Raw genomic sequence first — 22645 nt, 5'->3', positions numbered from 1 at the left:
ACTGGTCCCTTTGGCGTCGCTTGACTCTGCCTCTGTGGGGCCATGGGCCGCTGCATCCCGACTCGCCGGTGCCATTGCTCCCTCGCCCGATGATGCTGATGTATACAGACAACACAAGATAACAGGGATGGGGAGACAAAACAAGAGAGACACTTGTAAATAACTGAATGGAGGTACATCACTGGTTCACACACACTCACACCCTGCAAATATACCACCAAGCAGGACCTACCGCTAAACACATGGCTATGCCCCTGACTAGTGGCCACAACCCTGCTCTACAGCCATTTCCAACATCACAGAAGGACCTAAAGTACTTCAGACCTGTCCCTTACAATCATCTAACATTCCATGGGGACCAATATGTAAAATGACAACAGTCAGAGTCCCTGCCACTAGACAGCATAAATACTACAGCACCCTCACACATCCATCAAGGAGGCATACAATGGTTATAGTACTAACCCCCTTGTGTCTGCTGTGCAGCCTTCAAGCACCCATCCAAGTCCGGATACGCCACCGCCAGAATATGGTGCATTAGGGGGGTCAGTGCCCAACAGGTACCCCTTACTTGTTGGGAGGACTTCCCTAGCTAGGCCTTGCAGGTCTTCCTCACCCAGCGCCGCAGGTCCTCCCACCGCTTCCTGCAGTGGGTGCTCCGCCGGTTGTAGACCCCCATGGTCCACACCTCCCTAGCAATGGCCTGCCAGAGTCCCCTCTTCTGATGGGCGCTGACCTATATGGGACACACAGAAAAAGTAACACAGAGGTCAGACAATGCCCATTAGATACATCTATGGGATGGACACTTACAACAGCATAACAGGACCTCACACATGCAGCATGTCATGAATCCCATGACTGTACAGTGTCAAATTGTGCACACATGTTTACAGCCATCTACCTCCATTACACACATCATGCCCCCCAAACCGCCTACTTACCTGTACCTCTGGTCGACCATAGAGCTTGGCATACAGGGGTAGGACCCCGTCCACCAGCTTGTCCAGTTCCTCTGTGGTGAATGCCGGGGCCCTTTCCCCTGTCAGATGTGCCATTTTCAGGAACAGAGTCAGGACGCAGCAGCACACTTACTGGAGTACCTGCATGCACGTTATCCGGGAGTCAAGTAAAGATGGGGTGACGAGATGGCGTACGCTCCGCGGCAGTGTGCACTGCGATCATGATACGCTCATATTCCCCATTGACAACCATGTTAATGAATGAATGGTTGCACAGCGGTGAACACCGCCTTGTGCCATTACGACAATCGCTTGCGGTCTGAGGGCACTTCCACTACAACATATCTTGATTACAGGGGGCAGACATTTTGTACATTACTACGCAATTTTTAATTTCTCATTGGCCCCATGCAGGCCCTATGGTCCCCAGCCCCCAAACGCATGAACAAATATACATTTACTCACCACAACAGTCCAGATGTATCATTGAGGACATGTCACTCCAGTTTAACATCCTACTATGCATATGTGTCATCGACTTGTTTGCCAGCAGTGCTGAATATTCAACATGTTGAGCAGATGAATGTGTGTTCCTCACATGTGTTCCCTACTCCTCATAGGTACAGACCCATGTGGCGAGGGAGGGCCCCATCAGTGTATAGACCACTTGTTGATTTGGGGACCATGGTGGAGCGTCACATCATTATCAATTACAGACTCACTTGTACTGCTATTCATGAACTTTGTGCATTACTGGATCCAACACTGAGACCGGCTAATCAGAATCAGCATGCCATCCCTACTGAAGTGCAAATGCTCTCCGCACTCCATTTCATGGCCACTGGCTAATTTCAGGTGACTGTGGGCATGGGGGCAGGTTTTTCACAGCCAATGTTTAGCCTCATACTGTCCAGATTCCTGAATGCATTGGTATATCACCTGCAGTCCTATGTGAGGTTTCCCCAAAGTGCTTAACTGCCTGCCATCAAGTCAGACTTTTATGCGTTTGCCAACATACCCCATGTGATAGGTGCCATTGATGGTACCCACATAGCTCTCATCCCGCCAAGAGTAAGTGAACAGGTGTACAGAAACAGGAAGAACTTTCACTCCATGAACATTAAATTGGTGTGTACTGCAGACCAGTACATCTCACATGTGAATGCCTTGTTCCCTGGATCAGTCCATGATTCCTTTGTGCTGAGCAACAGCAGTGTGCCACACATGATGGAACAATTACAAGGGGACAGAGGCTGGATCATAGGTAAGTATGTCTGACACTTTTTGGCACATAGCTGACAGCCAGGCTGTCTGCAACTGAGGGTTGTCAGTAACTGTCCTGTTTTGCCCACTTTTGAGGGTGATTCTGGCTACCCAAACATGCATTGGCTCCTGACACCAGTGAGGAATCCTAGGACAGATGCTGAGAGGAATTACAATGAGGCCCAGGGACGTACTATGAGGGTGATAGAGCGAACTGTAGGTCTCCTGAAGGCTAGATTCCGTTGCCTCCATATCTCTGGGGGATCTCTGACCTATGACCCTGAGAAGGTGTGTAGAATGAAAACAGAAAATACCAGGGCACTCCAAATGATAAGTCCAGAATATGAAAGAATCCAAAAGGTTTTAATTTCTTGTGTTGAAAAAAAGTAAGCACATCAATTTTCTAAGACAGCCAAGTAAGCACATCAATTTTGAGAGACAGCCAACACGTGTTTCATCCAACCGGACTTTTTCAAGGCTGTAACAAGGAAAAAATGACATCTCTTTACAAACACCAAATGGCGTATAAATAGTGGATGATTCACACAAAACACAAACGGTGTACAAAAACAAAACATATGATTTTCGTAAATGAGAATATACGTGGTGCATTCCAAGATTTGAAAGCCATAAAAAACTACGAAAGATTATAGAATTGAGATACTCTCATGCTAAGTGTGAGATTGATAGCCACTGCGAATTATCAACAAGTGGTGTAAAAAGAAATTACGAAAAGTGCATTTGTTAAAATAGGACCCAGAGCGTCAACCGGATGTTAAGTAGTGATGTGAATAGGAGAAATAAGTAATCCATTCTGCGTAAAACGCTGTAGACCATAGTGGGTTGCCCAAAGAGAGATAAGTGCAATAAATATACAGACCATACAGTGGCCAGAGAAATGTCAGAAAGAGTGCTGAGAAGGCACCAACGGGATGAATATGTGAGCAGGATGTTACGGTAGGGCTGGGAAAACAGTCATCCCATATTTAAATGAGCAACAGGGACCCCCAGAGTGTACAACAGGGTGTGTTGTAAAAACGTAACAAAAAGTTGTAGTAAGGATTGGAATAAATATCCCAAAGCATACCATATAGCTTGATGAGATACTGCGTCCAAAAGGATATTTCCAATTGAAAGAAAATCGTAGGTCCTGTATGATGCAACGGCTGTATAAACCAAACATCCGAAATAGTGAGAATTGTTTGTGGCAGGGCCCTGATAAGCCCAAACTTCTATGGAACAAGAGATAATTTAGAGCAAAAAAACAGAAAACCCCCCAAAAAAAAAGAAAAAAAAAAAAAGCCAGAAACCACTACGCGCCAAGCACATGGAACCGCAGACATGCAGAGGAAAAAAGAAGAAAATAGTCTAACCCAAAGATAAGGTATATAAATTTGTGCATTTTGTATGTGTACCAATATAAAAAGTGAAAAAAAGATAAGAAAAGGGGGATAGGATAATAATTCCACTCCGTACCGTGATTGGAAAAAATAATAATCAAAACCCAAAGTACCGATACCAATGTTTCAAAAGGGAACCCTAAATAATAGATTAATTCTGGAATTATTATCTTTACAGTGATAGGAATGGGATACTGGTGGATGTCCATATTGGCTCCATGGTCTCAGCGAATGTTGGGAGTGGTAATATGTCCATCTGTTATTTACAAGTTTTTGGTTTGCTATTGCATGGTGGGGATGGTGGTTCAGTGGCATACTTGGGGGACAGTTCTCGTCAGAGTCACTTCTTAGAGGGGGCCTTGGTCTTGGCAGGTGTTCAAGTGCCATATCTGGGCCTGAGGGTCCATTTGGGTGCCTTGTGTTGGCCTGTATGGGTTGAGGTGCTGGTCTCCTGTGTGTCCTAAGATGGTGGCACCAGTGCAGTAGCTGCTGCTTCTGTTGCTGTCTGGTCTGTATCTTGGTCTGTGGTAGGGGCTTCCTGGCCTGTGGGGGTCTCAGGCTGGGTTGGAACATGGTGCAGCAGCGCACCTGCTATGGTGGCCATGGTGGTATTGAGCAGTTTCCACTGCTCCATGGTCTTTTGATGTTGGGCTAACTGCAGCCCTTGACTCTGCTCTAGGGTGGCCACAATCTGGCCCATCCTCTCCTGGGTATAGTGATATGTTCCCAGGACCTCAGTGATCACGTCCTGGGCTGCAGCCTCCATCCTCTGGCCTCCCTCCTGGGTCAATGATGCCCTTCGACTGGGCCTAGCCCCCTGTGCCTGTGTCTCCTGCACAGGTCTGCCGGTACTACTTGTACTGGGGCCATCGTCTTCCTGGCTGTGGGTAGCTGGTGACTGTGGCTTCTGTCCTTGTGTCCCTCCAGTCTGTGGCCTGGATACACAGGTTTGGGGCCGGTTGCCCTGGGCTGATGTCGGTGGCTGGGTGGTAGGGGTGTCAGTGGTGTCCTAGGTGTGGCCGCTGGATGGTGACAATCCAGGACTGTGTTAGGAGCCAGGGTATTCCTCACTGTCCTGAGTTCCCTCTCCAGTGTCCTGGGTGGTGCCTCTGTCTCCATGTGGGCCACTGCCACTCCTTCTCCTGTCCGTCACGGTGGCATGGGTGGTGGTGCCTGTTGGGGGGAATGGACATGTCTATTACAATTGCAAATTCGGATGGGGTGCACAGGGCTGGGCTATTTTGTGCAGGTTTCACACTGATGGGCCACGCAGGGTGCCTTTGTGAGGTTGCCATTGCATTTTACTTGGATGTGGAAGTCCATTGTGGGTAGTGTAGTGCCATTGTGATTTCTTTCAGGGGTAGGTGGCTGTGCACAGGGGGAGGGATGTGGGCCTGTTGGTGGAGTTGGGGCCATGCAGGGTGACTGGATGTTGTGATTGTGGCCTGGGTTGGGTAGTGGTCCTGGTGGCTGTTGGAGGGGTGGGGTGGTGCATGCATTATAGGTGTGATGGTGATGGGGTAACTGTAGATGACTTACCTGAGTCCATTCCTAAGTGAGTCCAGTGAGGCCTCAAGGTGCAAGATGGCCAGTACCTTTTCCTCCCAGTCAGTGTAGTCGGGCGATGTTGGTGGAGGTCCTCCCCCAGTCTTCTGCACCGCAATGTTGTGCCGGGATGCCATGGACCTCACCTTCCCGCGCAAGTTGTTCCATCTCGGATGTCGGCCGTTGTGCGTGATGGTTTCCCACTGTGTTGCCTTGTTGACAATTGACTGCCATAACTCCATCTTCCAGGTGATGGATGTGTGAGGGACCTGTGCCCCGAATAATTGTGGTTCGACCTTCAGTATCTCATCCACCATGGTCATTAGCTCCCTTTCTGTGAAGCGTGGGTGCTTTGGGGGGCCATGGTGTGTGTTGTGGGTGGTGTGTTGTGTGGATCTAGGTGAAGGTGCTGTTGTGTGGTTGGGTGTGTAATTCGTGTGTTGTGGCGTTCAGTGTCTGCTTGTGGTGTTCTCAGTCTCAGTTGTCCTTTTGGCGATGCAAAGGCTTGTGGGGTGTGTCTGTGAGTGTTTTATAGTGTTGTAGGTGTGTATCAGGTGTATGGGTTTCAAACTTGCCAATGTGTGCATTTCTTACTGTTGGGTCCCATTGCTGGCTGTGGCGGTCTGTACCGCCAATGGTCGTTCGACTTCCACTGACCGCTGCAGTGCTTTGTGCTTCATTATTTGGAGTGCGGGGAATTTTTTGTGCTTTGCTGTGGCGGGATGGGATGTCCAGCATTTTCTTCGACAAGGCCCTGGGGGTAACTGGTGGCAGGAAAATGTTTGGAGGATTCTGATTTTTGCATCTTTACATGGCAGGTTTCTCTTCAACGCCAATGGCGGGATTCTGTTCACCATCGCCACGGTGGGGAACTTTGTTTACTGCCATGTTCATAATGACCCCCTTAGTTTCCAATCCTGCAATCATTCAAAATATTTGTTCAGATCCCAAAACATCTAGCTATAGTCTTGGCAACTACATGTACACATTTAATTATAGTTGTGAAACAAATAGAAAAGCAAAGTGCACAGGCACCTTATTGTACAGTTCTGTTTTCTGAAACATGCAATTACCCTTCAAATAATAATGCTCTGATTACTTACTGGAAGTCTTCATTAGTCTGATTCTGCCTTACTCATCCCATTAATTACTTACTATTAGAGTAAATGTGCCTATTTAGTTAGTCATGTTCACCACTGGTAAGCTGTTTTTTATTTCTACTAATTGCTTAGACAATCCTCCAATTAAGGCCCTTCCTACGCTGATACTTTTCTGTGCACATGAAAGCCCTGAGCCAAGGCTGATGAAGGGAGCAGGGGGAGGGTCATATGTAATGGAATTAGTAACACAGTTTGGAGTAATGAAGATTACTAGTAAGTAATCCAAGCTTTAGGTCCCCTTCTTCCTTACTCTTCTAGGTCTGACCAAAATAAAACCCCTTTATCAGCAGAAAGAAACAAATTCAACACTCTATCAATTTCAAAAGAATTTATTACCATTCCCTACATTTTACAATCCTCATACTCTCTCTGCAGTTCATCTTCTTTCTAATACAAGAACCATAAAGAAACAGAAAACAGAGGTACTCTGTAACCTAGGAGGAACATAAAAGCAACGAAAATGCTTTTTTTAACTTATCTGGATCTTACAATAAGCTGTGATGCCAAAGGCAATTCAGAACCCTGAGCAAGATGGAGACTATAATGCAAAATACAAGCTGAAGGGGAGGCACAAGTGGCAACTCTACAAATATATCCCCAAAAGAAACTCTTGCACACGCAGCCTGTGATGATGCTATGCCCCTGGTAGAATGGGCTCTTGGTATCACTCTGCTGCCATCTCGGTAAGCTGAGGAAATTACTGTTTCACCCACCTAGCTAAAGTGGAAGCAGACGGCTTCTGCTCTCTTTCAACTGGGCCAAACAAACAAAACATCTATTGGATCTCCTTACATCTGTTGACCTTTCCAGATGGATTTTCACAGACCTCACCACATCTAGACTATGAATCAAGGGTTTTTGCTATTGGTCTCTGGGTGTAAGGTAGGGAGAGTAATCTCCTGCTTCCTTTGGATAGTAGAATTACTCTTCGACAGAAATCTTGGGTCTGGAGAAAAGACTAGTCAATCTTCCAAGATTTTTAATTAAGGGTGATGAGACACCAAAGTATCCAATTCCACCATCCTTCTCGTGGTGTTATTATAAACAGAAGGAATACTTTAAGAGTGAGGAATTTTTCTGAGCCATCCTCTAAAGGCTCAAAAGGAGCCCTCTGAAAGAAAGATGGAATTAGAGGGAAATACAAAGTAGTTAAATCTCAAAACTTTAGTGCTTGAATCTCAAAGCATCTAAACAGTTTTGAAACCAGATGTTGTATTGGGGAGAAGCCACTCCAAAGGGATCTCAATGTTTTAATTGCAGACCACTGGAGCCTAAGGGTGGAAAAAGCGAATCCCTTAGCAAATCCTTCCTGGAGCAAATGAAGGATGTTAGGTGGCAAAGCAGAGATTAGAGCTATAGACCTAGCTCTACACCAAGGGTTGAAGGAGGCCCAGTGATGATCATAAGTCTTGTTGCTGGACTTCCTCTTGGAGGCTTCAAGGGATCTGGAACCAGCTAAACAGAGGCCTTATTTACCTATCCCTCCCTTTCAACCCCTGGGCCAAGAGTCTTATTTGGGCTAGGGTGTCTAAATGTAGAAGACTCAGAGGAGATGGGGAAAGTTTGATTCCTCCCCTGCCGCTAAACGCCTCAGCAGGAGAAACCATGGTCTTCCTGCCCAGAATGGAACAATCATGATGGGCTCCACTAATTCTCTGCTGTCTTGCCAGAACACTTGTAATTAAAGTGACGGGAACTGCATAGAAGGCTGACTGGCCAAGGACAGGTCAAGGCACCTGAGACCACTGATCGTGATACCAAGAGAATTAGTGTGGTAGCTGTTCATTCTGGTGAGTCACAAATAGGCCTGTTAGAGGGACTCCACATCTCTCACATAGCTCTAGGAATACCCGATAATTAAGGCCAATGTCACAGGCAGATGCAAAAACCCTGATGAGGTAGTCCACCCAAGATTTCAGAACTTCTCTCATGAAAATGGACCTCATAGTCTCCACCCAGAGGCACAGATCTGCTGAGTGCTTTGATTCTGGGAGTTGGAAACCATTCCGCATGGAGGGTTCAAATAAAATATTGATACTGTGTTATCTGTAGGTATCACTGAGGATCTCCCCCTTGGCATACCTGCAAAAAAACAGAAATGCACTCTAAGCAGTCAATAGCTCCTGCCAGTTAAATGAACTGGTCATTTCTGGTCTGTGCCAAAGACACTGTGACATGTAGTTGTCCAAAGCAGAGTCAGCCTAAAAATGTATTTAAAAAAAACTGCGCTTATGAACACGCTTTGGTGCCCCCTCACTCGCTCCACATTTTTGGCCCTTCTTTGTCCCAGGCACTTGGCCCACCCACACAAGTAAGGTATCATTTTTATCTGGAGACCTAGGGACACACTGGGTGATAGGAAATGTGTGCTGGTGTGGTAATCCCAAATGGAAATGTGAAGAAAATGTGATTTTTTAACTAAATTATAGGCTTGCAGGGGATTCTGGGTAAAACACGTTGAAGGATCTATGCAAGCCACACCTCCCTGGACTACTCTAGGTGTATGGTTTTCAGAAATGTCTGGTTTTGGTAGATTTTCTAGATGGCTGCGGAGCCCGGGACCAAAAATCCAGGTTATCCCTTTGCAAAACCAGGTTGTTTTGTGATAGATCATTTTGATGTCTCAACAATAGGTTTTGGGCCATTTCCTGTCATAGGCAATAGACCTATCCACACAAGTGAGGTACTTGGGAGAATACTTAGTTGAAAGAGGTTTGTGGCTCCCCTCCGAGGTTTTGAGGTTTGCAAGGGATTCTGGGTAACCGAACCTGGTGAGAGCCACCCACGTCACCCCATCCTGGATCTCCCTGGGTGTCTAGTAAAAATGTACAGGTTTGCTAGGTTTCCCTAGATGCTGGCTAAGCTAGGGCCCAAACTCTACAGTTAGGCACGTTGCAAATAAAGGGTCAGTTTTGGGTGGACAAATATGATGTGTCTATGTCAAGTATTGGGCCTCTTCCTGTCACTGGCACTATGCCTACCCACATTGGGAGACTTAGAGCAACACAAAGTAGTAGAACAAGTATTATGGCCAATTGTCTTTCTTTGTATTTAAGCCTTTCGAATGTGCATAAAAAAGAAAGAATTTGCAGAAATGCCCTTAAATTCACATGCTAGTATGTGTACCCACAAATTAAAAGATGTGCAAATAACCACTGCATCTAAACTCCGTATCTTGTGCCCAGTTTGGAAATAGATGGGTTTCCTCGATACCTATTTTTCACTTTTTATATTTTACCAACTGAATTGCTGTATACCTGGCACACAATGAAAAACCATTTCAAGGTGCAGCTTAGTTACTGTCTCTGTGTACATTGGGTTCTTGGTGAACCTACAAGTCCTATACATCCCAGAAACCAGAAAGGTCCAGTGACATAACACTACATTGCTTCTGAAAATTGGCAATAGTTGAAAGAAGTTACAGATGAAAACGTGGAGATAAACTGCTGTTTCTTTTAACTTAATTTCAATATATTCTCATTTCAACTGTTACTTTTTATAGAAAAACATCGAAGGATCTACACAAATGACCCCTTGCCAAATTCATAATATAGTCTACTTTTCAGAAATGTATAGCTTTCCAGGATCCAATTTCTATCACTTGAAAGCACAAAAAATAGGAAAAATTGGCGATGTTTCAATAAAATGGCAAAACTATGTTGGAAAATTGGGTTTTTTGACTTTGACTCAAGCCTGCCTGCTACCGAAATCTTTGAAGATGGTGATGTGAGTACTGCAAACTTCATTGATGCCATTTGCAGGGAGAAAAAAAAGTATGCTTTCTTTTGCAGCACTTTTTGTTCCATTTTTCCCAGAATAATCACAATTTAGCTGTATTTTGGCTAAATTCGTGGTCCACTCTAGGGGGATCCAAAAACCCTGTGTACCTTTAGAATCCCCAGGATGTTGGAAAAAAAGGAGACAAATTTGGTGTGAATACTTTATGTGGGCAAAATGTTATGGAGGCCCAAGCATGAACTCCCCAAAAAGCCAAAAAAAGGCTTAGCACGGGGGGGAGTCAGCTAAAGGGGAAAGACCAGACTATGGGAGACAAAGGCTTAGCTTCCATATGTACCATGTTTCCCTCAATTCAAAGCTACTCTCTCGCAGGAGACTCTAATATCCTCAGCAGATCCTGTAAAAGTTTCCTAAGCTTGATTCTTCTGGCCTCTGGAAGTAGGACTAGTCCCAGGACTGTATTGATTACCGCTTCTATATAATTAAGTCTCTGAGTTTTGATGAGCTGGGACTTTTGTCAGTTGTTCAGAAAACTGCAAGTCTAAAGAGTCCAAACTGTTAAGGCTGTGTGCTTCCAGGATGTCTCTTGAGATGGAGACTGGAGTAGCAGGTTGCTAATTTCATATAAGGATTGATTATCACCCTTGGAAATGGAGAAGACTCAGCTCAGGAGCTAAGTCTTTGCTAAAGACTCTGGGGAATGTTGTTTGCCCAAAAGTAGCTGCCAAAACTTCTAGTGCTAGTTCTCAACCACAAATCTGAGAAACTTCTGGTGGTTCAGGTATGCATCCTGCAGGTCATTTTGTATTAGGAAATCCCATGTGGAAATGAGAGGAACCATTTATCTTAAATGGTGGGATGTATTGGTTCCAAAATCTCAAGTCTATGATCAACTGAAACTCGCTTGGCAACTTCCTGACCAGGAACAACCTTGACTAGCATCCATAACCTCTCCTCAAATGGAATTGGAAGTATGGCCTCCTTCTTCAATAACAGGAAAATTCTGTCCTCTAAGGCCTTTCTTCTTATTTCATCCTCTGGCCATAGTGTTCGAAAAAAGTGTGAAAGAACTTCTGCAGAAATGTCTGTGAAGTAGCCATGAAAAATGACCAGTTTAACCCATTTGTCCCTGATCTATTCTCCCCATATCCAATGAAACTGGAGTAAGCTACCTCATGATGTACTATCGGGAGATCTGACCTAGTCAGGAATTTTGTTTAGAATTTTGTCTCCCACCTGACTGGTAAGACAACTAGCCTGATTGTGCTCCCTGGGGCTGTAAACAGACTCTTTTCTGATAGAAATCAGTTTTCTTCCCCCTGTAGCAGTTAGATTTCCTCTTGTCTCCTTCCCATGACTTTTCAATGCAGCAAGAGGGCTGGGCGTGCTTTTGACTCTAAAACACCTCCTCAAGGCCCTTGTATAAAGGTCTACTACCAGAAAACACCATTCTCTAAATGGTGCCTTGTGGCAACAGAACTTACAGAAGTCATGGCAGAGGCTCCTATCAAATGTAACATATAATAGATATTTGACACTTCTGCATACATCGTTGACCTTAATGTTAGGCTGAGACCAGCATGAGCTCTCTTTAGGGTACCCTGTACCTTTTCAGCAACAGGATCTGGCATCACAGTATATATGATGAGTAGGAAGATTTCCCTACCATGTTCCCCAACACAGGATCCGCCACAAGAGATCACAATAATTCATCTCTCCTGTCATAAGAGGATATAATCTGCCCAAGAAGTCTGGATTTTCTCACTCTTGTTTAAATAGGTTCTGAATTGCTGAAATCAAGGGGACCTTGAGAAACAAGGGCATATGGAACTACCAGAGCTGTTCCCCCACTTGTTCCTGGTTGATCTTCCTCTACAGGGCAGATGGAGATTTGAGGAGAGATGAAAGATCACTGGTTTTACATCTTCCTTTGATATATATATATATCCCTCCTGGAGTAAAGGAGTCAGCAGCAAACCCCAGCTCTTCTTAGTTATAATGAAGAGATGCCCATTAAGAGGGCGAGAAGACAGAAAAGCAAAATCTCTCAGATGATGATAGAGAAATCTAAGAAGGCAAACTTTTCTTATACTGGTAGCTGTAATCTTCAGAAAAAGGTTTCACCATTCCCTGTAGATCTCTTTTAGAAATGGGAGGAGAAGAAGATGTATGTTCCATGTTGCAGACTCCATGAAGGTACTTCTCTGCATGGTGGGATTTGTTAAAATGCTTCCGAAGATGATAGCAGATAGGTCAATCAACAACCTAACAAGGATGTGAGGTGTCCCCTACCTCTATAAATACTTAGGCTTAAGCACCTAGATGACCAAAAGCTTGCCTGAAGAAAGTCCTAGGTGATGCTTCCCAAATATCTTGCAGAGGGGGAGGGAGAACCCACCCCTCTCTTAGACAAGAGCAAATGTCTTCTGGGATGATATAGCTGTAGGCCCGTAAGTAAGGATTAAATGAATGTACCCCCAAAGAACTTCAATTAATTGAAAAACGGGAACAGATGGGTCCTAATTCCCCACTTAAATTGACTTGCAGTGTGAAACTCGATAAGCTCCATCTGGAAAGGAACCTACTAGGCAGTGTAATAGCCAAAATGTAGTAGATGCATGATGGCTTCAATGTCCCTCTCCTCAGTTTGTTCACATCTTTATTACTATATAGATTTCAGGCCTTTAAAAAAAATTGGCAGGCAGCACTGCACTAACAAAGGCAGCACCACCGCAGCCAGTGTACTGAGGCACAGAGGTCTAAGCAAACAAAGATGGCACAAGTGGCAGCTGCAGCAACAAATAAAGCAGAAGGCATAATTTCTGAGTCGTGCACACATAAAGTGGTGCCACACTGCAAACGTGGCAAGAGAGTGAATGTGGGGGGGTGCCAATCCTAACCTCACTGCATACAAAGTAGACCGATTCCCCTGCAGCCATCCATCAAAGTGAACACAAGTGTCTAAATAGTTTCCCCTGAGACGTTGCACTGTGAAAGCTGAAGCACTCTCAATAAGAAGTATAAAAGTATAGAGCACACCTAGCTGTCATTGGGCAAGATCCTCTAAAAAAGAAGGGCCCACTACTACCCTCAAGTTGCAAAGTGTGAAGGTGGGAGGTGAGAGGTGCACACACAACCTTCTTACAGACCTAAGCAAGTGGAAATGGCTACAAAGAGCAGGAAAGAGTCAGGGCAGGGGAGGGATTTATCAGAGAGTCCTCTCAGCAGTTAGTAGAAAGGGAAAACAACTTGTCAGTAGTGAACATGACTCAGTAAATGGGCACGTTTACTTGATTAGTAAGGAATAGGACAGGAAGAGATATGAGGATGCAATGTGTGCTCTGCTCAAAAAAAGATCACTTGTTTTGAAAATAAGCAGGCGCAGTTCTTCCAAAAGGGCGGAGAAGCACCACCCTACCTGCCATGAGCACAGCAGGTAAACACAAATTAATAAAATGGTATGGTAATACCATTTTATTGAGACGCCTGCTCACGCTGTTACAGCGCAAGTGTGAGTGCAGGGGCCAGGGCTGATTCCAGCGATTGCAAGATGACTGCTGCCCCTGCTAGTGTGCATGTTGAATTCGCCAGCTATCTTGCAGCGGCCAGTCCAACATGTGTACTTCTTACACAGCAATCCTAGTGCTATAAAGCAGGTGGGGTAAACCGCCCTGAACAGTCCAGAACAGGTTACCAATCTAAACCTCCTACAATCCAACAGGTTTCGCCCTGTGGAGTGACACTGCTTGTGAGGGAAAAAGGTTTAGAAAGTGGGCTGCTGACCATCAGGGAAGCAAGAGTTCTACAATTCAATCATGTTTACCCTGTGGAGTGACACTGTTTGTGAGGAAAAATGTTTTGATTGCAGAAAGTGGGTTACTGACCACCTTCGAACGAAGAGTGGGAAGTCTGTTGATTTGTCTTGAAGGCTGATGGCTGACAGAGCTCTACATTTGAAATCTGAGGCTGGAGTACCGGCAGGAGTGCTCACCTTGAAATGCTGTAACTGTGCATTTGGCTGCCTGATCCCCTTCAGTAGCCCTTCTGATCTTGGCCTGGGTGCCACTCAATTTTTTCCAGGATATGATGGTGTGGTTTGACAATGGTGGAAGGAGGAGGAAAGATCTAAAAAGGTGAGGAATTTGATGTGCATGGTGTAAGCCCCTCATTGGTGGGGGGTTCTCACCAGTGGGTTGAATGCATGGCAGTGGAAGTGGCCATGCTTGGTCCACACCCCCACAAGTTGCCCCCCCTCTCAGCTGTTTTGGTTGATCTTAACGCCTCTAAATAAGAAGCCACCTGGCAAGATTACTGTGGCTATCTTCCTCTAATCCTTAAGGAGTTTTCTCAAATAAGGGGGCCAAACATGGAGTGAATTTCCAGTGCACATAAATCCATCAGGAAAATGGAACAGTTTGAGCCGGGAAGAAGGGCCAAAATGACTGCAAGGAAACTTCACCCTGGCCACCTTTGATAGATCAACTAATATTAATGTGCTAAAGGGTAAGAATCAGGACTTCTCTTTTTTGAGGCGAAGAAAAACTGATCCAAGATGATTTAAACCGTGGTCAAAGTGCTGACAATCTCTCTGTTCCTACTAGACCTCCAAGCACTCATGCACGGAAACTGGGACTATAACCCAAATGGAAATTTCCTAGTTTTTGAAAGAGGTTATTACCCTTCCAGACATAGATCCAGAGTTTAATCACAGATGCGGGGTGCAAGAGAAGGACAGCAATCCAAAACCACACTTATGCCTCCACCAACAACTGGTTTGCAGCTTTTCAGTAGTATGCCTTCAGAGCACTTTACAGTAATGTCTCATATATTGGTGATGCCTGATCCGTAACTAGTTGACAATTATCATGCAATCCCCTAGGAAGAGAGGCACAGGTTTAAGATTCACTACTTTGTATGGAGATAATTGTATTCTCTATTTTAGCTCTCTTTAAAAAAATTGTAGTGGGATCTGCTTCTATTTAAGACACAGTTACTATGATCCTGAAAGTACTAACCAGTACTAATGAAGATAAGGAAAAGGGTAATCAAGGCAAACTGAGAGTTCCCTGTTAAAAAGTATCCCTTGGAGCTCCTCCAGAAGTTGGGGTTAATGCTCCTGCCCCTTTCATTTCTAGTCTTGATTTCTGCTCGCAAACAGGAATACACCTTGTTAAGGCAGCGGGGGCTTCTCTAAAACAGCATCTAAGGTGGAAAGCCCTACATTTGTGATAAGGTCCCACTTAGGTCACTGTTCAGCAGATTCTGTGGCACCTGGATCTAATGTGACATCTTCAAATATTGAACCTGAAGTCTTTCCCATCCTGAAGACTAAAACTTGGCCAGAGTTAAGTGTGGTTGCCCCAACAGAGAATATACAACCCCATCACAAAGGCAAAACAAAAAAATGAGAGGGAAGAAAAAATCGAATCGGGAAATCTCAAAAAAAGGACCTAAAAACTCTGCTTTCAAGAAAAGAAGAAAATTTCACAAAGGTCTGAGGCACTCAATGAAGGTACTCAGCAGGAGTGACTGAATTTGTGGCCGTCAACCCCTATTATCACTCCCCTTGTAGCAAGGAGAAACATTGGAATAGTGAACATTCACCTCTTTTTTCTTGTCTACTCCTTGTCCTTCAACCCAGTGGCTGCTCCATTTGTGAAACCTTGTAAGGTGAAAACAATTCTGATATTATCTGACCAGAAAGCCCACCACTCTTCCTGCTCCTCTGCTAATACCCTCATGCTAGACTTTTTCCCCTCTTCGATTTTGATTCGATCCTGAATCACATAGCTTTACTTACATGTTTTTCAGACATTAAGAACTTGAATCAAATTCGAAGCAGTGATATTTCATTGGTTTCTTTGTTACATATTGGGCCCGCGATAAGAACATTTGGCACTCTAAATTTGTTGTGAACATGGTATTTCAAAACTGCTAATGCCTCCAACGTAAGGGTATTGATGTGTTTCCAGCTTATGAGAAAATTAACTGTTAAGATAAGGGGTGTGATGTATTGTACAGTTATGATGCGGATGGACAGTTTCGCTCTCCTAAGAGGGGATCTGTGGTGGATCTGAGAGGGTTGCAAGTCAATATAGGATGTGTTATCTTTGGGAGTTCATTTAATTCTCAGGCTAGTTGTATAAATGATGAAATTCAAAATGGTGCAGGCTGGCAAGTGCTTTAAATTGTGTTCGCATACCACCTCCCACAACACAACGTTACAATAAGTAAATAATAAAAAATGGTCTTCTGGAACGTAGCAGGAATGATGAAAAATAAAGAGAAGGTGCACTTTTTGAGGGATCTAAATGCTGATCTTCCTCCAGAGACCTGGTGTTCTAGTGAGCTATAGTGTGGCAATATTTTCTCTATAGATTGCAATGCTGCTCTGTCTAGGAAAGTCATGCAAAAGGGGGTTAGTAATCCATCTTACCAATAGGATTATTTGGAAATATTTGAACTTTAAGGATCCTTTCAACATCTTTTTAGCTGTGACATTGTTGCCCAGTGGAGGGGGGAATGTATTAGCCCCTGCTTTATTGATGAATGTTTATGCACAACCCAATGCTTCCTTCAATAAGTTTGTGTATAAGGTCTTTGCCTTTATTAAAAATGCTTTAGTTAAGGAGAATGACCTTCATATAATTTTATTTAGAGACTTAAACTGCAAAATCTCCAAACATGCTCTCAATTTATTCCAAAAGGTAGAAAAAGAGAAAACCCTGCTTATTTCCTCATATCCTTTCCATCTAAAACTAGAACCGATAAGAGAAGCAAGATCCTCCTTGACCAACTGAAAAGTAATGATTGATTAATAGCCAACAGGAGATCGCCCTCTTATATCCCTGCACAATATACTCATAAATTTCCCTTGTGTGAGGCTATTTTGGACTATCTTATTATTGGGTATACTTCTTACCATCTGCTAAGTGATTTAAACATAGTTGATTCCATTCATAGTGAACATGAACTGTGGCTTCATTCTAGAGATGAATGCAACCCCTTTGGGCTCCTGGGAGTTTGATAGGGCTATTGCAACATTTAATAAAAAAGCAGGTAAAACCCAGTGGAACCTGAAAATGATAACTATTTTAAATGATATATTAGAAAAAGAGGTTAATGTCTTAGTTTCCTGGGAGGTCGATGTTCTGCACTTTTTCAAACTTTTTATGAAGCAGATTGTAAGAAGCTCTACTCAGAGACTGCCCAAGGCCCCACTAAAGTCAGCTCCTCTCCCAACTCTTCAATTGAGGAAGGAAATAAACAGACTAGTTGGGAAACAGTTTATTTTGTTCTCTAATAAGTGACAGAGGGCCTGATTTAGGTCTTGGTGGAGGGAAATACTATGTCACAAATGTGATGGGTAATCTGGCCCCCGTATTATGATCCTATAATCTCCTATGAGGATCATAAAACAGTAGATGGGATATCCGTCATGTTTGTGATGTAGTATTCCCTCTGCCACTATCTAAATCAGGCCCATAGTCTCCTCGCTCTTTTAAGAAGGAGGAGAAGCCGTTATATTAAGGCAGGCATAAAAACACAAGCTCTTGACTGTATTTGGGTGGATCTAAGAGATCTTCCTCTAAGAACCGCATGAGAAATTCTTGGGAAATAGTTGGTGAAGGTTGTGGGACAAGGGTTAGGTCCACCCCCTCCCTGATTGGAGAAGACAGCTGGGTTAATTTTATCTCCGCAATATATGCAGCAAATGGTGATTTAGAGAGGCCCCCTCTCCGGAACCCTGTACTATAAAGGAGATTCAGTCTGCCGTTATAGGAATGTAATCCTCCACGGCTATGAGTCTGGCTAAAATACAAAATTCTGTAGTAAAACAGGAAGCTACCCTTTGGGCTACATTATTGTTCCCATTTTTTAAAATGTGTTATCCCAATAGGACATTTCACACTTTCTGGAAATGTTATAAAAACGTGTAAACTATTGTCAGATTATCTTATTAGATGCAGTGGATAACATTTTGACCAAATGGCTGTTGGCATAGTTAAACACCTGGGTAGAAAACAATAAAATTATATTGTTAGCGGACAGATTTTATGAAAAACCACAGAACCCTCGATAACATAGCTGCTCTACAATGAAAAAGAGTGACAAATGTAGTAACTAGAGATTGTCCAGTATGTGCAGTGTTTATAGAATTCTCTATGGCTTTTGATAAGATAGATCGTTCTGTGGAAAAAGCTATCGGACTTTGGTATGCTAGGATCCTTAATTATTGCTCACCACTCTTATACATGCCACATGGTGCTGTTAGTAGGTGAATTAGGTCTCTCTAAGGTAATCCCAATGCAGAATGGTCTAAAACAAGGTTGCCTTTTCTCCCCATTGCTCTTTTCTTTGTATATTTCAGACCTTACAAAGTATGGGTTTACCACAAAGTATTGGGGAACGGTCAACTTCATGTCTCCGTTATGTAGATGACATTGTGATTCTGGATCTTACCCCTGAGGGTCTCAATAATAGATTGGGGGCATTACAATGTTAGACTGATGCACAATATTTAAAAAGTAACACCACTAAAAGTAAAACACTCTGCTTCTATGGTAAGAAAAGACCTAAATATGCTCATTTCCCCTGGTGCTTAGGCTTTCAGAAATTAGAAGTGGTGAAGACTTTTTTTTATTAGAGGTTGGGGAGAAAATATGTGCAGTAATTTGAGCGAAAGTGATCACTGTTTAAGTAACACATGTAAAGCTCAATCCCAGGCTAAGGGTCTGGGTGCATTTGATAGGCCACAGGTAGAAGACATTTCTCTCACCTTTTAAGCATTTACCGGGTCAAGATTTCGGCTACCTTACTATCTGTAGGAGAGTTCATAGACATTGCTAGATAGGGCTTTCTGAATAAAACTGGGAGCAGATTTTGAGAAGACTTATTCTTGAAATACTTCAATATAGGTGGCAGCACTAAGGCTGGATTGGGGAATTAAAAAGGCTTGGTGTGGATTGTCCTGTGGACTGTTAACCTTGAGAAGAGTGAAGGAGACACCCTAAGGTATTGCATGAGAAAGGAAATCTTTATGGATAAGAAAGACAAGACTTTATTCTACAGGAATTTCACCCATGCTGGAGACCAACTTGGCCTTGACCAAAGTTTAGTAATTTCTCTCCCTGCCCCCAATTAAAGGCCTGCTTAAAACAAGCCCTGCAGGCCTCTCGTCTGGACAGCGAGGCTTGTGGTAAGAAAAGGGGCTATCAAAAGGTAAAAGTCACTATTATAATGAATAAAAAAGCACAACCGTACGTAACATGGCATTTGGATACGTTGCCTTTAAACTATGTAACATCTAAATGGTATGGAACTTCTGAAGTCTGTAATTTCTGCCAGAATGGTGTTCATGATTTAAATCATGTTATATTCATCTGCTCTGCTCTTCTATTGCACCTTCGTGAGTGGCTGACACCTATCTTCCTGAAATAGTCAGCTTGATTGTCTTTGGAAGTCCTATAGTTATTAATCGACCCCACTAATGAATTGTTTTGCTGTCAAGTATTTAAGTTTTTTAGATGCTTCTTAAATGTATTCTGATTTTATTGTGAATATTGGGCTAGTGATGCAAATACTTTCATGCTCCCAGTGAACTTCTTACATTTTCTTTTAATGTTTTAAAGGGAAGTGCATATTTTATTGCATGAAATTGTTTTATGTGGACCTCTTCTGAGTTACAAACTATGAACAAACTAACCTTGGAACATGGAAGTTACCTACTGGCAGTGTTTATGATCCTGGCACATGTTCTCATACATTCCACACATCCATTGTGCCCTATTCCACAATTTGACATGCGGACGGAGGCATCTGTCCCACTCCCTTGACTGTCATACTGATGTATTGAAAACATTATGTACACCTACTTTGAGCACCTTACACACTGAGGACTATTAATGCGCCGTGTCACAGAACATGTGTGTTTTCACTGCTGTGTTTCAACATTTCTTAATTTAAAGTTTGATCAAAAAGGTAAACTTTTTATAGCTTGTAGGATTCGGGAAAATGCAAGCTAAACATCCTGATTCTAATACTTTAGAGCTATTGAGATGGGGGTGAAACTATGGGAATTTGTTATGTGATAACTGTGTTGTGCTCTGAAGCTTTTAACATTCAGTTATCTGCTTTCTCTAGGTGGGAGGCAGTTTGGGAATGAACATTGTCAGCGCAATTGCAGCAGGAATTGCAATAATTTTCAACACGGCTGACTTAATTAGTCTCCAAAATCTTTATTATAACTGTCCTGTTAGTGAAGTAAATTCTTACACCACTGTTTGTCCTACACGATTAACTGACACCAAGGTAAATATACTTTTACTTTTTCTCATTCTGACTTCCCGCTACTATAATTTTTCAAAAGGAAACATGGTCCTTTATAATATTTTAAAATGATGTTGTCTGCTCGATGATTACTATGCTGTTTGCGCAATTACTTCAGTTTTACCTTTTCCTCAACCCGTGCAACGTGCACTCACAAACATTTATCTCTACTGAGACATTCCTCTTTCCCTTTATCGTCTAGAACGGTAGGTGATGGACTTGCATTTTCCACTCTGTAAACGTTTTAATAGTTATGTTCCCCTGCCTCTGTCCTCTTTTTTTGGGTTCAGCATAGAGACCGCTTTTGCAATTAGCAGAATTCATGTCATCAACAAAAGAAAATACAGAATGTCACAATAGATCAGACCTTTTCAGCCATTGCTTGCCGGAATCGTCATTGACAAGAACCCCCATAACAGACATTCCCTGAAGGAGGCAAAGGAAGTATCATTCAACGATTTGTTGCATTTAGCCTCATTATGCACAAGGCCTTTTCAGGGAATACGTTTTTAAGTCCTGCATGGCAAACAAGTCCATCTTAACAACTGCTCTCTACATGCCTAATAAAGTGAAGCTCCAGAGGAAGTATGGGCACCATCGCGGCAAACAGCACCTGCAGCTGCCCATTGGGTTTCTGCTCTGGCTGCACCCTGCCACTGGCGGTTTAGGACTGCTACAGGTGCTCTTAGCAGCAGTGGGGCTACTCTCCCTCTGAAGGAATGGACCAGTTCTCAGGAGATCAGGCAGGTGGAGATTGAGCTACACTTTAATTAATTGCTGCTCCCAGTAACAACAGCCCTGGAGGGCTGTGTTCCATCATCCTTGCACCTGTTAATGACCTTCAGTGTTCAAGGACATAACAGTACCTTAAAGTGGGCCAGTCGATTCCCCACCCATTTAGAGGTGGCATAATTGTAGTGAGCCTTAGCAAGCTTTGCCGGTGGAAACCTTTGATCTGGGGGCCAACTAGTTTATAGGGATCATTGTCCTGCTTTTTTTAGGGTTGGGTGAACGTGACCATATTTTCCTGTCTGGGACCACCATGCAAGGCACAGTGGTCCCAAGAAGGCAAATCAACTAATGACTCCAACACTGAGGGAGAAAAGTTCCTGAGTGTCTTGCCAGTGTATGTTTTTTAATATAAAATGATGAGGTGTGAACATGCTCCTAGAGCAGGGACATAAGACCTTGGGTGTGGGAAGATGTTATTGTCTTCTTGACAGGATGGCTTGTTGGCTGGGCCCAATAACTTTATTAACTTCACAGAGGCCTAGCCTGTCACTAGCAAATGTAACCAGCACCCAGGCCTCCACCTTTCTTCCCCCCCAAGCAAAGCAGGCTTCCATCAGAGTGGGCCTCTTTTTGGCATCACAGTGTCAGATCCTACTGCAGCACCAAGAACTGCTTGATAGTTTTTCTGGAGTTTTACATATCATTCTTGTGGTGCACTTCAAAGGGCACTTCAAAGGGCAAAGACAGGATGCCAAAAACAATGCTTATGTATCTGACATCTATTGCTAAAATCTCACCTTTGTTGTACCAGACAACTGTCTGAGGTTGCTGTGGGTACAGAGACTACTTCAAACTAGATTTTGGTGTTAGATGGAAGAGAACACTAGGATTATCAAAGTACACTCACCGCACCTACACCCAGCCCTCAGAAAATCAGAAAAGGAATGAACCTTCTGCCACAGACCTGATAAGAGCATAGAAGACTGGACATGCACTTACTGTTGTAAGGATCATAAGTCTGATCTCCTGTTCAAGGTCCAGGGACACAACAAGGTACAAGAGGCCTGTCCTGCAACTGCCCAACTGATCTGTTGCAACTGGATCTGGACTGGACTCTGCCTGACCTCTTGTGAGTCTCTAAGTGCCTCCTTTGAGGTCCCAGGGGGGCTTTAGAAGTGTACTCCCGTGGTAGATTGGGAATTAAAGGACTAAATTCAGAAGGAAACATTATTGACCAGGATGAACCTCGTTAATGTATACGGCCTGTGCATCATCACAGTCAGTGTCAAATTGCATTTTAGGTCCTCTTTATTGCGGTCATTGACTTTCATTGGCACTTTGTGCTTCTTAGTGCTATTTCTACTTGAAACTTTAAATATTCATGTCTTTGGTTCCCTTACTGGACTTTTGTCATTTTTTTGTCATTTTATTTAATATATTTTACTCTGTTTTTCTAATTCAGCTTTTTATATTTTATTGTTTTTCATTTCAAATGTATTACTGTTTTAGTACTGTA

General features: G+C 43.4%; 1 protein-coding gene across 7 annotated transcripts in view; it reads left to right on the top strand.

Annotated features, from left to right (window-relative positions):
- Positions 1-22645, top strand: part of LOC138274052 (membrane-spanning 4-domains subfamily A member 4A-like) — a 773612-nt gene that overhangs the window by 566143 nt on the left and 184824 nt on the right. For all 7 annotated transcript variants that reach the window (XM_069218966.1, XM_069218954.1, XM_069218967.1 and 4 more), the window contains exon 7: positions 20212-20379. In XM_069218966.1, the coding sequence (XP_069075067.1) occupies positions 20212-20379 (168 nt within the window). The remainder of the gene's footprint in view (positions 1-20211; positions 20380-22645) is intronic.

Source organism: Pleurodeles waltl, chromosome 2_2 (assembly GCF_031143425.1).
Source record: "Pleurodeles waltl isolate 20211129_DDA chromosome 2_2, aPleWal1.hap1.20221129, whole genome shotgun sequence".
Lineage (NCBI taxonomy): Eukaryota > Metazoa > Chordata > Amphibia > Caudata > Salamandridae > Pleurodeles > Pleurodeles waltl.
Note: the sequence above shows the minus strand (reverse complement) of the source record. Positions and strands in the feature narration are given on the sequence as shown.